We start from the raw sequence: 16,012 nt of genomic DNA on the forward strand, positions 1-16,012 counted from the left end.
TTCTACAATATGCCGTCCAGAGGTATAAAGCATCCATTTTTAGGTGGTCCATCTACACAAGTGTAACTATCGGTCTAAATGTTTTTTAATACAATTATTATTTTTAGTTTTACATTTTTTATTTTTTTTCATATTATTGATCTCCATGTTAAAGATGGGAAATGTTTCTATGCTTCCCCTAAAGCATAGAAGTTCTATCCTCCCCCTAACATCTAGCCGTCCAATTTTGACCAAGAGAGTCACTCACTGTTTGATCTTAGATCCGATGTCTCAAAGTATTTTATTTTTAGTTTTTTTTATACAAATTGTATGAATATGAAATTTGGTACGTGCCAACACACCTATAAAAACTATTAAAATTAATTTTTTGATAAAATATAATAACCAAAATACCCCTTAAAACTTTCAGGGGTATTTTTCATTTTATTTTATTGAAAATATTTTTTTTTTATATTTTTGCTAGTGTGAGTTTAATAGAGGAATGGATGTCCAAAATTTAGTGTCAAAATAGTTTATAGAAACAAATTAAAAATAAAATGGTATAGATATGTGACATTGTGATTGGGACAATCTTAGTCCTCCATTCAGAATGGACGGTTGGATAAGGGGAGGATAGAACTTCTATATTGTAGGGAAAGCATAAAAAGCTTTCCAAAATTATATATTATCTAAACATTAAGATCAAATTATATTTAAAAAATATATTTATTGTCAAGCACGCATTTCTACAATATACGAGCTGGCTGCATAGAAACTATGTCTTTTTATCTATATCTAGTTATCCACTCCAACTTGTGTCCAAAAAATCGAACCGGCTTTGGAAACTGGCCAAGAGTTGGTTTTGAGTAATAGGTAAAAGTGTCGGGCGGTCATAAAAGTGTTAAAAATAAAAAATTAAAAAAAATTAAAAATGTATTTAAAACATGATTAAACAAAGGCCATCCATCCAAAAGAAATTCAAAATTAGTGAAAATTTTTGAATTTAAAATTGATTTGTGTCGGCGGCATAGTTTTGAAATTTTTCAAAAAAGATGGAAAAATGAAAAAATAAGTATTCAAGGTAAAAAAAAAATCCTTTCCAATCTTTACTAAAATGATAAAAACATTAAAAAATATGCCTAAGTTTTTGAGATTTATATAAATTATTTTGAATTTTTTTAAAAAATAGCTAGGTAGTTCATCAAAACTAGAACCGACCAGCGCCCGATTATGATCTAACCTGCGGGTCCTAAGCTGAACCGGCCGATATTGCGAACACTGACTATAACCCCTACCCTCTTCTATTACTATTACCTCTCTCTCTTTTTAACAGAGGACAAAGGGAGTGGCAACTGGTGGTTGCGAGTGGGGTACTGGCCTATCTCCATTTTCAACAACTTGGCATTTGGGAGCAAGCTTTTATGGGGAGGGGAAGTCAAGAACACACATCCCATGGGCCGGCACACGACCACACAAATGGGCAGCGGCTACTTCCCCAATGAGGGAAATCTGACGGCTGCTTCTTTCGATAGGTGAAATGCTTCTTGGAAAACGGGGCATATTCTGTGCTCCCGCCGGACCACAATATTAACTCATCCACTGTTAACCCACTAGCTAAAGCCTATGCGGACCACCCTCCTTGTTATACTCTTTTTAGTTATGAGGGAGCATTCTTCTATGGTGGTCTAGGCAGGAGCACCTTCTGCCCATAGGCATGGATTTTTAAGATGTGATTTATTAAATAAACTTCAAATAAAATAGAATAAAAGATTGTTGTTTTCTCTAGGATCTCTCAGGGTTGCCGAAGTGATGACCACATTGTAGTTAGGAAGAGTGTTTTGTGGTCCTCATGACTCTCAATGTTTGCTTTGCTTCTTCCGAAAAAGCTGAAGTCTTCAGATTTTACACACTCACATTCGAAAAGCAAAGCAAATATGAAAGCACTTGCTTTGGGATGATTCGTGTGTCAGCGTCTTCATTAGATACACAACCAGGTATATTTATATATTTTCTTTGTATTTTTGGGAAATTTTAAGCAAAAAAATACAAGGTGAAAGTATTGCCCCAAAGATTAAAAAAAAAAATTTATTTCTTAAAGTTAAATGGTAAGTTAAAGAGAAAAAACAAAACCATTTTCTTACAACTGTTCTTTTGGTTCTTTCATATTTGTTCTTTTGGTTCTTTCAGATTTGAACTTCAAAGTCCTAGCTTTAATGTAAAATGATAGACCATTATCATCAAATCATTAGAGCTTTTTTTCCAACTAATCGGAGTGGGTTATACGAATCATAGTTCGCCATTTCGCTCGATTAACGGCCATATCGCCAGTGAAGCCATAATGTAAAATAGCAGGTATTTACACAATTATCTTTTCATAGTTATGGTTACTGTGAAATGATGATCGCAGCATACTAAGGCTCTTTATGATTATAGATTGTGAATGTCAACAACTTGATCGTAAACATCGAATACTATAAGTAATAAAGTTTTTTTATTTTAAAGGCCATGGTAGTATTATGCCATTTCCTGTCTTTTTTAATTTTTATTTTAAATTATTGGTTTTCATTTTCATATATTCTCTTATCTTAATTTAAAAAAACTGAAAATATTAATTTAAAAAAACCGAAAAATCATCCCCAAAAATTGGCCAAAAACCCCAGTCCAACAATTACTTACCAAGAAAATAACACTTTTATGGAATTTTTGGACAATATCACACTTACAACTTACATAGAAGTGAATATAACCCATCAATCACAACTTTATCTTGTCCTAGGATCCTTTTTATAACACAAGGGGAAAGCCAACTAAGATGATGCACAACTTAAAGGCCAAGCCAAAGCAGAAAGACCTAGCTCTTTTTTTCAAAGAAACTGCAGCACAAATCCTTCCCAAAGGACCCATCACCACTTGAGGAGCCATATAAACCCCAACTTTTGGATAACAAACCCTAGTTTAATAATAGAAATTGGAAATTATAGGGCTCAAAGAAGAGCCATAATAAAACCTATTTACCTTATTGGAAGTGGGAGTTCCCTTGATTTTGATAGGATTTCCTCATCATACTCCTTGGTATCTACCCCTTTAACCACAAAATCTTTCCTATACCTATAAAGCCAACTACATAACAAGAAATAGAAGAAATTAACCAAGGACATGATTGCAAGAACCCAGTAATAATAGTCATAGTGGCCCTTGTTTATGTCCCTAGGCACCCAACTCACCCCACTTAAGTTTCTACTGACCCCATCAACAATGGTGAGCACCACATCTCCTAACAGATTCCCTACAGCCATCCCTAAGGAAAGAAGTGCCACCCCTACACTAGACATGTTTTTGGGACACTCAGTGTAGTAGAACTCAATTTGTCCTATAAAATTCAATGCCTCAGCAATTCCTGCTAAGCAATGCTGAGGGATCAGCCACAGTGCTGACATCTTCTTCTCCGGCGTCCTATGGGCTTCTTTCAGACGAGCACTCTCAACTAATGCGGCTACAGCCATTGACCCAGTTGATATAAGTAGGCCCGCCCCCAAACGGAACAAATTGCTTGGCCTTTTTCCTGTCAGTTTTTTTAAGACCCGGCCAATTATGGGCTCGTAGATGGCCACCCATGCTGTGAGGGCTAGAAGGCTGAAAACTCCGAAGGAACCGGCGGGGATTTGGAAATTAGGGCCGAGGTGACGGTCCATGGCAGTGGCCTGGAGCACCGGGAAGCCATGTTGTAGCATGGCGATGGATATGGTGATTCCGGTGGACCAGATGGGAAATACTTTTATGAGGGACTTGAGGTCTTCCACTTGCTGCACTGTGCATAGGGTCCATGGGTTTTGGGCCGATCCATCAGGTTTTAAGTCCTTAGCTGGGTCGGTTATCATGCATGCTTTATTCAGAGACCTGGATAATTGAATGTTAGAAAGGTTGGATCCAAGGATGTTTGAAAATATAACTATAAAATTTTTCTCTTCTTTTGAAAAGTTCAGCCGATGGAGTCGAACTTGAGATGTAACACTGCTAATGCAAACTGCAAACTGCTCAACCTCAAGCCCGATTCCTATAACTATATTGTTTAAAACACACAGAAAGTCACATAGCAAAACACAAATGAACTCATGTGTAAGAAAGTCATAATGTTGAGGTAAGATGATGATGTCCATTGAAGAGTATGATTAGAATAGTGGTGTGATGATGATGATGACGAGTAAGGACCATGATGATGATGGCCATGTTATGTGTGGACCATAACAGCTATAAAGGGTGTATAGTCCTTTATGTGGATCGTGGTGCCGCTAACTAGGTCAATAACCAGGATCAAGGTAAATTATGTCCTTGATAATGATAGTGGTGGTTGTAAATGGCTCTTGTTAATGAAAATATGCCAAAGATTTGACAGAAGGAATGTTTAACTGATGAGGTATCATTATAGTAATGGTGTGATGATGTTTGCAATGGTGATGATGCTTCTCAAGGTGATGATAATGGTGATGTCAAGTAGTGACCATGATGATGATGTTCATGTTAAGTATGGATTATAACAGCTACAAATGGTGCATAGTTCTGGTCACAATGATGACTATGTCAACAACTGTGACGGTGATAAATTATGTCATTGATGATGGTGGTGGTGGCGGTGGATGGCTATTAATAATGAAGATGCTAAAATCACTTGACCTACAGTGACGAATACAATCACGAACAGTTTTGCGGATGAATTGAAGCACCTTACCTGAGTTCTTGTGTTGGAGTAGCAAGCTTAGAGCCTCTATGATAATACATTCCATCTATGTTGTCAATTGGCAAAACTTGATGTCTCTTCTTAATGGCCGCCGCAACCACCTGAAACAGGCCTGTAAAAACACTCTGTTGTGCTTCTTTCTTTACATAAAATGGAGAACCTAAGGTAAAAAACGCAGTAGACAATGCCATGAGAATTACAGGTACCCCAAAACCCACTATCCACCCCTTCACATCTTGAATGTAAACAATCACTGTGACGGCAATCATGACTGACAAACCAACTGATACATAGTACCAATTGAAGAATCTCTGTAAAGTTCTTCCCGTCTTTGGGTCGCTTTTGCTTTGGGCTAATTGATCGGCCCCAAAAGCTAGAGAGCATGGCCTTATTCCACCAGTCCCAATTGACATCAAAGCGAAAGAGGTTAAAAGGATTGCAATTTGGGATGGTGAGGGCAGAAAGCAGGTTTTCTGGGTAGGGCAACTTGGTGGCCTTGTATTCGGAATTGCGGCCGTCAGCCATAGAATGATCATTCCCTGCCACAGATAAAAAGGACATGTAAGAGATGTTAATAACCACCATTTATGATCATCTGTTCAGGAAAAACTACCTAACAATGGGACCATCCACTTCTAAAGCATTGGCCGAAGCCCGAAAAACCATTTTAAGAGCACTTTCAGATGCGAAGTTTCATCTTGATGCTTGTTGTGATGAATTCTTTGAAAATAAATTATAGATCTCATCGTCTGACTTCTGACGGTCCAGAGTTGTAGTTAGTGCAGGATGTAGAAAAGGGCAGCTTCATCCATATAAAGTTTCTCTATTTGTTTGAATCATGTCATTGTTACAAGAAATTGACATGCTTAAGCCCAAATATCATGTTTCTTATGCTTTTTCTTTTTTCCTATTCTTTTGGGTAATTAACAAGGTACTAATTCTAAGCAATTAAGAAAAGCAAGCAAACAAATACTGTGCAGTTTGCTGTTTAAGAAAGAAAAACAATCAGTATGCTCGCAGTTCGGATTAGTATGGACATGCACATGCATGTCCATGCCAGTGAATGTTCCATTAATATGGAAAATTGGATCATTAACAAAGCGAGGTTCTCTTGTATTTATCAGGTTTAGTTACCGGATTTTAAATCAACCCATCTGCTAGGACTGCACAGTTCGAGAATTTTTATTTTTATCATTTTCAACAAATGCCTCTGACAATTCTTCTAGGAAAAGCCCCAATATTCTGTATGTGTGCATGTTTATATGTGTTTTGAATTTCTTTAGAAAAGTTGATATCTATCGTTGCCAAGGGCTATGACAAAATCAACAACAAAACCAGAGCCATTGTTTTTTTTTTTGGATCAGTAAAAAAAAAAAAGATTATTTTTTTATAGTCATTTTTTTATAGTCATTCTTTTTTGGGTTGTGATTTTCTTCGTATGCTGATTTTTTGTATAAGTCTTCCTTTAGTGAAATAGTCTAATGATTCAAAGTTCAAACAAGAGTAGTATCAATGAAAAGCAAAAGGGAATTAAAACTCTTTTTTTTTTTTTTTAGTAATTTAATGGGGGAAGACAGACCTCTACGCTTTTTTCATATAGATCGGGGAGTCAACTTTTTTTAAAAGGTATTAATAGGTAGTGTCAGCAGGATTGAAAACCACAACATGCTAACTATCTAGGTATGGGGCTGCTACCACCACGACCCAGCTTCTTTTGTAAGGGAATTAGAATTTGTTGCTATAAACAAGATTAATACGAAAGATACCTAATTAAAACTTTAAAAAAAGAAAAGAAAAGAATAGAAAATATGAGGAGACACAAAGAAATGGACACAATACGAAGGAAAGTATTTGATACTAGCATTTGAGTTTCCTACAGTGTGCTAACGCCTTCACAACAGTTCGATGTCAGCAGTGATAAGTAGGGACATGTCACTCTGCTCACAAGCCAGTCAAGAAAATGAAATCCGATCCACCCATGATTGATATTTGGCCGTTCAAGAGGTGCAAATTGTAAAATACCAAATTGTTACGGTACATTATTATCGTCAAAACCTTTTCTCAATTAAAAAGGATCGGAAAATCGTTAGAATAATGAAAGGGTGAACTAACCAGAAGAGTGGCAATAGATCCCAAGGTAATGACTCGGAATCGACCGAGATAGGAATCGGACACGAAAGCTCCGATTATGGGCATGAAATTGGAAGTTGCAGACCAAGTGAAGAGGATTTTCGCCGCTGAGACAGGGTTCAAATTGTATTCCGTCATCAAGTATAAGATCATGTTTGCTTGCAACCCGTAGCTCGCCACCTTCTCGAACGTCTCGTTGGCTGAAAAATTTTCATTGCAATGATTTTGTGCTAGTGTTCACTACTCTCTCTATCTCAAAATCAATTGTCATGGCAATGATCGTGTTAGTGTGTTCACCATTATCTTTCTCTCTCTCTCAAACTCAATTTTCATGGCAATGATGTTATGTTAGTGTGCTCTACTCTATCTCTCTGTAAATTTTCGTAGCAACATGTGTGTTAAGTGTGTTCAATGATCTCTCTCTCAAAATTTTCATCACAATAATTTTATGTGTTCACTGCTCTCTCTATATATATGCCCATGTGATTTTCTCTTTCATGAAGATTGGATTGAGCTATGAAGCAGAAGAGAATCACCTATAATGAAAGGCATGGTCTTCATGCCACCTTTCCTCTCTGCAAATCCTCGCTTGCTTTCGTGATGGATGTGAGAGTTCTCCATGATTGTTTCTCTCCCTAGAATTTCTTCTTTCTCTATCTAGAATAACTTCTGACCCTGGCTCTGCAATTCTTAAGATGGTCGAACAATGTGAAATCCAAGGTGATAAAAATAAAGTGCTGGAGTTTTGGATTATTGCATTTTGTTTCTATTGTTGTATGAGCATTCATTCCCATTAGTATCGTAAAATATCTCTCCTCTGGATCGGGCCGACCAACTCAGCATATACCAAGAAAGAAAAACAAAAGGTCGGGACTTTAAATCCAGTTATCCTACTCCAAAATATGGGTGGCAATGGATCTAGATCCAACCTGAGTCCCGGATCTAAAAATAGGATCCGGCTGGCAGGTTCAAATCTTGGATTCAAATACTATTAACGTCCACTAATATTTTTTGAGTTTTAATATATGAAATATATTTAAATATGTTAAATATATAGATATTTTTGTTAAATATATAGATATTTTAATTTTTAGTTTTGGTCCCATGGGTCCGGATCCTGGACCAACCTGTTACCACCACTACTCCAATTTCAATTTCAACTTTTTACTTGATATAGAGTGGTCCCTCGTGGGAGCATATACCGCACTCACTCCAAGTGGCGACGTACTACAAAGCATAAAAGATGTGCGGCTGATGCTGCCCAATTTCAACTCTTTACTTGATATAGACAGGTCACTTCAACTGGCCCAAGCTTTCTAACAAGTTTTTGTTTGGAAAATTACAAAAACCCCCCTCAAAATGGGCTTTTTCACGCCCTTTGCTCTCACTCAACTTTTCTAGTAAATACCCCTTACAAAAGTTCATTGTTTTTCTATTAAACACCCTTTACAAAAGTTCATTTTTTTTTTGGGACAAAAATATGATTATTTTTATTGGAACGGTCGGTTTGATGTAATGGTCTGACAATAATTTTTCTTGTTGGAATGTACGGTTTGGCGTTTTGAAGTTGCGGTGGTGCGGGAAGAGGGGTTTGCAATTTTCCTTAAGTTTTTTTATCGAAAAGATTTTCTACTCCCTAGGAGTATACTATCCATTTACTCCCTCGGGTCAAACACATGCTACGAATTATTTTTATATCTCGAAATTTTTGAAGATGTAATCTCTATAATCCATGGATATTTTCATCAAAAGAAACTCCCGAAATAAATTAGTGCCTCGACATTGAATAGAAACTGCACAATTTTTCGAAGGGTTAGATATGAGAGTCACAAAACTCAAAATTCAAATTATTTCTTTTAAAAGTAATCATAGAGTGATTTTTATATGGTTCCTAAAATTTTAGAGTAAAAAAACTATCTAAATAGGTGTTTTGAGCGAGGGAGTAAATACATAATATACTCCTTCGGGAGCATAGTATAAGAGCTAATTGTTTTTCATATGTTTTAAGACCTACTTGGCAGGTTTCTTCAATAACCAAGATTTCCTACTCCAAATTCATTTATTCCTCAGGTGCAACACATGTTAGGAATTTTTTTTTAGATCTCAAAATTTGTGTTTCTAATTTCTACAATCCAAAAACAAACCAGAAAAAAAAAAAAAAAAAAAATCTATGTACTAGAAAAAGAATAATGCCTTAAGATTGAATAGAGACCGTCCAAACTTTGAAGAGCTAGATTTAAGTGTCACAAAACTTAAAATCCATTTATTTATTTTTTCGTTTGATAACAATCATCTAGAAGTTCTTATGTAGTTCTCAAAATTTTAGACTAAAATAATCTTTTTAAATAGGTGTTTTGTGTGAGGGAGTAGACACAAAGTATGCTCCCACAAGGACGCAGTATACATGATCTTCTTCAATATAATAATTTGGAAACTATGTAAGACTCTATAAATATTAAGGTAAATCATACAAAGAGACCATTTTACTTTTAGTATAAGGAGATCACAACTACTCTTGTCCATTAGATTTCAAATTGGGTGGTTAAAAGTGTGTATATGACTAGGCTCAAAATTCAAAGAAAAGTTTTTTGAATTTATGATAAGAAAATTGTTTCGTGCGGAGTGGACCGCATGACAACATATGTCCAAAAAGTGTAAAGTATCCATCTTCGTTCCATCTAAAAACTATGGATTTAGATGGAAACTAACGGTCCAAATGTTTTCTTATTAGAATTGTTATTTCTAGTTTTTAAAATTTACTTCTTCTTTTTTCATATTCATAATCTCCATGTATGTGTTTACATATCCTTAAAAATTAAGTAAAAACTCCATCTCAAAAAGAGATTTATTAATAAGCCCGCATTTCTACATATGCAAGCTTAGCCGCATAGAAACCATGTCCTTTGTGATATTACCCAAGCAATCGGATTGCTAGGAGTAGTTGTAAGCTCCTTGTGACAAAGATGATGGTCTCATAGTATACAATCCCTTATTTCAAAAAAGAAAAAATTGTTTTTTGAGTTTTCTAATATTTAAATTACATACTCCAAAAAAATGGACCGTCTCTGTTCAATCTTGAGACATTTTTATTTTTTTTAAGTGCATAAAGAGTACGATTTAGAAATTTTTTTTATTGGGACTAATGTGGGTTGAAGAGGCTATACCCCAAAATATGAGATCCTTGAGTTACACCTGGGCTTTACCCGTGGGAATAAATAGACATTATGCTCCCATAGGAGCATGAAATCCTTTGGCTCGATTTTGGTTTTGCTTTCGAGCTATAAATATGGTGCGTATTTTTTCGGCGTGGTTATGGGTAGACCATGCAAGTATAGGGTAGACTATTTCTTTCTCGAAATGTGAAAATTGAGTTCACCTACCCAATACATATCTTAACAAATAGAATAGATAACCATCTTATGATTTAGAGATGGAAAAAAGTTTACATAAGGATGCATATAGAACTACGGATGCACCTCAAAAATCCATCGGAAAAGGTAGTTTTAATGTTGAAAAACTATTTGATTGATCATCTTGACATCGAGATGTATGACCATAAAAAATAAAAAGATTTTAAGTCTTAGAAATAATGCATTTACAACATATTAACTACACCGTCCATTTTCAAGATTTTCATATGTTTAGGTCTACTTGATTTTAACTATTTTTAAAATTTAAAATTTTATAATTAAATATAAAAATAGATTTTTAGATAATCTTAAAAACATTTTACCTCAAAATTATATACCATGATAAAATTTGAAAGTGCACCTTACCTCTACAGTTACGGATGCATCCATATGCCAACTGCACCCCTTAGAGGTATATCACATTGAATATTTGAAATTTATATTTATAGGGAGGTCATTTTTATACTGAGTGATATATATAGAGTGAAAGCATTACTCCTCACAACTATTAATTTTTTCTATACTTATATATATATATATATATATATATATAGAGTTTCAAAATTTCTAATATTTTAAATATATCCAATTTTTTTAGTCTAGTCCGATATCTTCATGATCTCTTTACCTGAAGTATTTTGCCGATCCATATTTTTTACCCGATTTTTTAAAATAAAAACGATTAGTTTCCGATTTCATGGTGAGCCGATTTATTGATAATCCCCAACTTGCTAACTATGGTTGAGAGAGGGGTTCTGATATATAGAGAGGAATGTGGGAAAGAAGTTGTGATAGTCACTGTATCGTTGTTTCTACTTTTAAAGGAAGTTTTATTAGAGATGAATTATTTAAATTTCAGGTGAGGTTTGTGCGATATAAGTATGGTGCATCTCAAAGTTTATTTTGGAAGATGTAGTGTCGGTGCCGGTTATTATGAAATTTAAAATTTAAAAAACAAATGCAAGATCGACCAAATATACAAAATTTAAATTTTTTTAAAATAGACGGTCTAAATAACTTTGTTGCAATATACATTATTTTTAGGATTTGAAATTTGTTTATTTTATTTATAATTTTACATATTGAGGTTGAGATAAGTTTTTTCTTTTTTCTTTTTTTACCAATGTTAACAATTTTTATTGAAGATAAAAGATCACAAAGGTGAAATTACTACATCAAATATCACCACAGTAGGTAAAAAGACACTATATTTGGCCAAAAAATCTACCAAAATATTAGCTTCTCTATAAACATGAATGAGTGAAATTGGGAAGGCTCCCAATCGAGGTTGAGATAATTAACTAGAAGATTTTCCACTTGATAACATTTTTTTATGTCTTTTTTTTGTTTTGTTTTTTGGGTAGATAAGTGGGGATTGCAAGTCCCTATCCACTTTAAAAATAGTAGTTTTTTAATGCATTAGTGGGAATAGAAGCTTAGCGGTGGTGCTGCCACTATAACCTCAACCCCATTTCCATATTTATGCGGATTTTTAAGGTGCACTTTGCTTTTATGGTACAAAGTTGCCACCTTATATCAATTTTTTACTAAATATTTTACTCATTTCTTTGGAATCCGCTTCAAAAATCACATGAAAAATTGTACGATCATGATTTAAATAGCTGAAAAAGAGAAATATATTAAATAATTTATATTTTAAGTATATTTAACAATTTTTCATTAATGTAATAATTCCTTTAACCCGGTCCATTGGCATTGTATCCAATGTATCATTGACTATCGGTTCACTAAAATGATTTTGAAAAGAAGAATAAAACTTCGAGAGTAAGTAAATTGCATGAAGGTACACATGGCCATGTATGAAGAGGAAAAGGAGACATTTCTATTGTTTTTAAAAAAAGAAAACAGAGGAATGAATGCCTCTTTTTAAAAAAAATAAGGGATTGTATACAATTATCATTTATCTTTGGGACAATAAAGTCACAAATACTTATAACCATCCGATGTGAAATCTGATAGCTTAGGTGTGTCACAAAATGTGAAAAAATTTATTTCAAAGTTTGAGCTTGGTCAATAGAATAAATGCATCCATCCAATTTCACATCTAACAGTCACGATTAATTATGACAACCATGTACCAAAAGTAAATGATTTCATTATATACTTTTTTGAAAAAAAAAACACAAGGTGCTACTCAAGGGGTTCCAATCCACTTGTCACTATCCTACTGCCTCAAATAACTCTATTCATATGCAACAAAATCTTAAGCACATAATGTTAACCAATATTACAAAAATCTTGGGCACATAATGTCAAAAGGAAAAAGTTTTATCGCGGGTACATAATGTCAAAAGGAAAAAATTTAAATGAGGTTGCAACTTTATATTGTATAAGTAAGATGAATCTTCGAAATCCAATAGAAAAGAGTGTTATGATGCTCCAATCAACTTGTCACTATCCTACCACCTCAAATAACTCTATTCATATGCAACAAACAATTTAGGCACATAATGTTAACTAATGTTACAAAAATCTTGAGCGCATAATGTTCATATAATGATAACTGATGTTACAAAAATCTTGAGCACATAATGTCAAAGGAAAAAGTTCATATAAAGGTGCAACTTTATAGTGCAGAAGTAAGATGAATCTTAGAAATCCAAAATAGTAGTTTGATGTTAAAAACCTTATAATTGATCATCTCAACCTCGAGATGTATCAATACAAATTAAAAAAATAAATTTTTTTAGTAAAAAAAATAGTTCATCTTATAACAAGTTACATGGACCGTCTATTTTCAAGATTTTTAACTATTTACAGATCTGGATGACCTATACTATTTTTGAAAATTTCAATTTGTAATTAGAGCCGAATACATTTATTCTAGTCATCATAAAGTTTTTGACATTAAAACTACATCTCCTGACAAAATTCAGTAGTGCGCCTTTATAGTATAAGTGGGCAACCTTATGTACGATGTTAAACAATGAAAAGAGCTCATAATGTTAGATAATTGATATTTTATGTGTGTTTTAACAATTTCTCATTACAATAATAATATCTCATGGGGATATTTGGGGAAAACCAAAAAAAAAATCTTGAGCTCACAATGTTAGATAATTGATCTTTTAAGTGTATTTGAACAATCGAAAAAGTTTATATAAGGATGCTACGGATGCACCTCAAAAATCCATTGGAAAAGATAGTTTTAATGTTGAAAAACCCTTTGATTGATCATCTCAACATCGAGATGTATGACAATGAACAATAAATAGATTTTGAGTCTCAGAAATAATTCATTTTACAACAGATTATCTACACCATCCATTTTCAAGATTTTCGTATGTTTATAGATCTACTTGATTTTAACCATTTTTAAAATTTAAAATTTTATAATTAGATATAAAAATAGATTTTGAGATAATTGTAATAACATTTTACATCAAAATTATACACCATGATAAAATTTGAAGAGGCACCTTATCTTTACACCTACGGATGCGTCCATATGCAAACTGCACTTTTTAACAATTTTTCATTTATGTAATAATATCTCTTGGGGATTTTTTTGGGGGGGGGGGGGGAGGGGGGGAAATCTTGGAGAGGAGTGACACTGGCCATGTATGACGGGGGGAAAGCAAATAATGTCATTTTCCCACGAAATAAAAACAAAGTGTTAATAAAGGGTTCCAAACAATTTGTCAATAATCCTAGTGCCTCAAATAACTCTACTCATATGCAACAAAAATCTTGAGCACATAATTAGTTTTCTATACATGACTTGCCGTGCAAAGCGGTTCAATTACTAAGTTAGTTATCACTTAAAACAAAAAAAAAAAGTTGAATTACTATGAAGGCATAGAGAATGCCTCCACAAGAACACACTGTAGATTAACTCCCTCAGGACAAAAAAAGACTACTTGGGAGTATATTTTTAGATAAAGTATATAATGAGATCATTTAAGGTAGTCACAATTAATCTTGACCATTGGATGTAAAATTGGATCGCTGCATTTATTTTATTGGCCATGCTTAAAGTTCAAAAAAAAAATTCTCGATCTTTATGACACATCCAAGTCATCAGATTTCACATCGGATAGTTGTAAGTAATTGTAACCTTCCTGTAGCAAAGGTAAATGGTCTCAATGTATACAATCCCATATTTTTATTTAGAAGTTTAAGATCGATCTAAAATTCACTAGATGAGTATTCTAAAGGAAAGAATTGAATTTATGAAATACGTGGGTATTACCTTCAATATTGGATGGTCCTTGTTCAATCTTAAAACGTTCAAATTTTTCAAGATCAAAATGTGCAATTTGTTTTTTTTTTTTTTATGCTGGTCACTAGGTTCAAGAGGTCAGATCTCCAATATTTGCGGCCTCAGAAAATACTCCTATTTAAGTTTTACCCGAAAGAGTAAATGAACAGTTTGCTCACACGAGAGTGGCAAATCTTTTGGCATTCTTTATTGATCGAACCCTTTTTAACTTATTGTGGTGCTTCCTACAATTTGATATACAAACGGTTTTTTAATTACAATTAGGCAATTGATACTTCTATAATAAGCATCCTATCTGGCCAAAATGAAGTATTAGATGAAAAAGATCTCGCATTTATTTTATAATTAGAGTGCATTCTAAGTGAGGAATATTCTCATCACATGTATCTCCAAAATATCTTTCGGATAGAATAGATTTCAGATAGAATAGAGGAAAAGAAATAAAGCTCTTTTTATCCCACCATTATACGAATGAAATGGGAGCCCATTTATCCTATTTCATCTCAAGCGACATAAAGAAAGGATGATTTGATTTTCCTTATTGACCACTAGAATGCAATATAACAAAATAAATGCCTAAATGACCCCATCCCTTCAAGAGCTGGATATCAGCCGAGATGGAGCTGACCTGGCTTATGGGAGCAAAGGGACGAGAGCCGGAGGCATTCCTTTAGGGGAGCAAGCCTATTTTTTACTCATGCGGTTCACTCGTAGCTAAAGACAAGCAAGAAAATAGATGCGCTAACGTGCAATGGCTTTTACAAAAGCTGTTGTTTGTTGGCTTTTGAGCTCGTTGCGTTGAATAGCATTAATGGAGAGAAATAGAATATTGTACATCTCAAGTTTGATTTCGACTGCTGAACTACCAAAAATAATAATAATAAAAAATAAAAAAAAGGGAAGAAAACCATAAGAGAGAGTGCACATTGGGCAAGGGCGAGAACTCATTTGTGAATAGCATGGAGAACTTTCAGCTATCCTTGTACTAGCAAGAGCTTTTAGAAAGCTCCAGAAATTCGCACAAAGATAAAGAGCACGTATACTATGCTTCTTAAGAAACAAAATTTATTTTCTACTCCCTCAGTCAGATGACTTATGTGGGAGGATTTTTCCAATTTTAAATTTTGGTGACCACCTTATAATCACTAGAAAAACTAAAATTAAAATTTGAGTTTTGTAATACTTGGATCTCACCCACTAAAAATTAGACAGCTTCTATTCAATCTCGAGACATTCTTTTTTCAAGTGCTTAGAGGGTGCAAATAGGATTTTTTTTTTTTTTTATTGAGGTTAATCTATGTGTCACCCCAAACTCTACTCAACGATGCAGTTCTAGTGCCAAAAAATTTATGATGACCAAAAAATCTATTTCCACCCTTAATTATAACATTTCAAGTTTTGAGAATGGTGCACACCTATAAGAACTCAAAAATCTTGAAAATAGAAGGTCTAGATAATGTGTTACAAGAAGAATTCTTTTTAAAACTTGAAATCCATTTTTTCTTTCGTATACAT

The 16,012-nt window shown here is 33.9% G+C and overlaps 1 protein-coding gene across 2 annotated transcripts; it reads right to left on the reverse strand.

The window, feature by feature from the left end:
• Positions 1 to 2,647: 2,647 nt before the first annotated feature.
• Positions 2,648 to 7,694, reverse strand: LOC18426662 (protein NRT1/ PTR FAMILY 1.1). 2 transcript variants are annotated; one of them, XM_006833304.4, is made up of 4 exons: positions 7,381 to 7,694; positions 6,827 to 7,044; positions 4,706 to 5,253; positions 2,648 to 3,876 (listed from the first exon to the last, which is right to left on the reverse strand). In XM_006833304.4, exons 1-4 carry the CDS (start codon positions 7,463 to 7,465, stop codon positions 2,991 to 2,993), a joined length of 1,737 nt encoding a protein of 578 aa, XP_006833367.3. In that variant the 5' UTR covers positions 7,466 to 7,694; the 3' UTR covers positions 2,648 to 2,990. The 2 variants fall into 2 exon arrangements, with proteins under 2 accessions (XP_006833367.3, XP_020518237.1); XM_020662578.2 differs by lacking the exons at positions 6,827 to 7,044; positions 7,381 to 7,694 and adding an exon at positions 5,328 to 5,563.
• Positions 7,695 to 16,012: the final 8,318 nt, after the last annotated feature.

This window comes from Amborella trichopoda, chromosome 5, assembly GCF_054954075.1.
Source record: "Amborella trichopoda isolate Santa Cruz 75 chromosome 5, AtrichopodaSantaCruz75HAP2 v2.0, whole genome shotgun sequence".
Taxonomy (NCBI): Eukaryota; Viridiplantae; Streptophyta; class Magnoliopsida; order Amborellales; family Amborellaceae; genus Amborella; species Amborella trichopoda.

Bases quoted from the DNA above. Each gene is read 5' to 3' on its own strand.
- LOC18426662 (XM_006833304.4), bottom strand. From the start codon at position 7,465: ATGGAGAACTCTCACATCCATCACGAAAGCAAGCGAGGATTTGCAGAG. The intron at 7,045-7,380 runs GTGATTCTCTTC...AAAATTTTTCAG, and splicing joins GACCATGCCTTTCATTATAG to CCAACGAGACGTTCGAGAAG. The intron at 5,254-6,826 runs GTTAGTTCACCC...TATCTGTGGCAG, and splicing joins GATCTATTGCCACTCTTCTG to GGAATGATCATTCTATGGCT.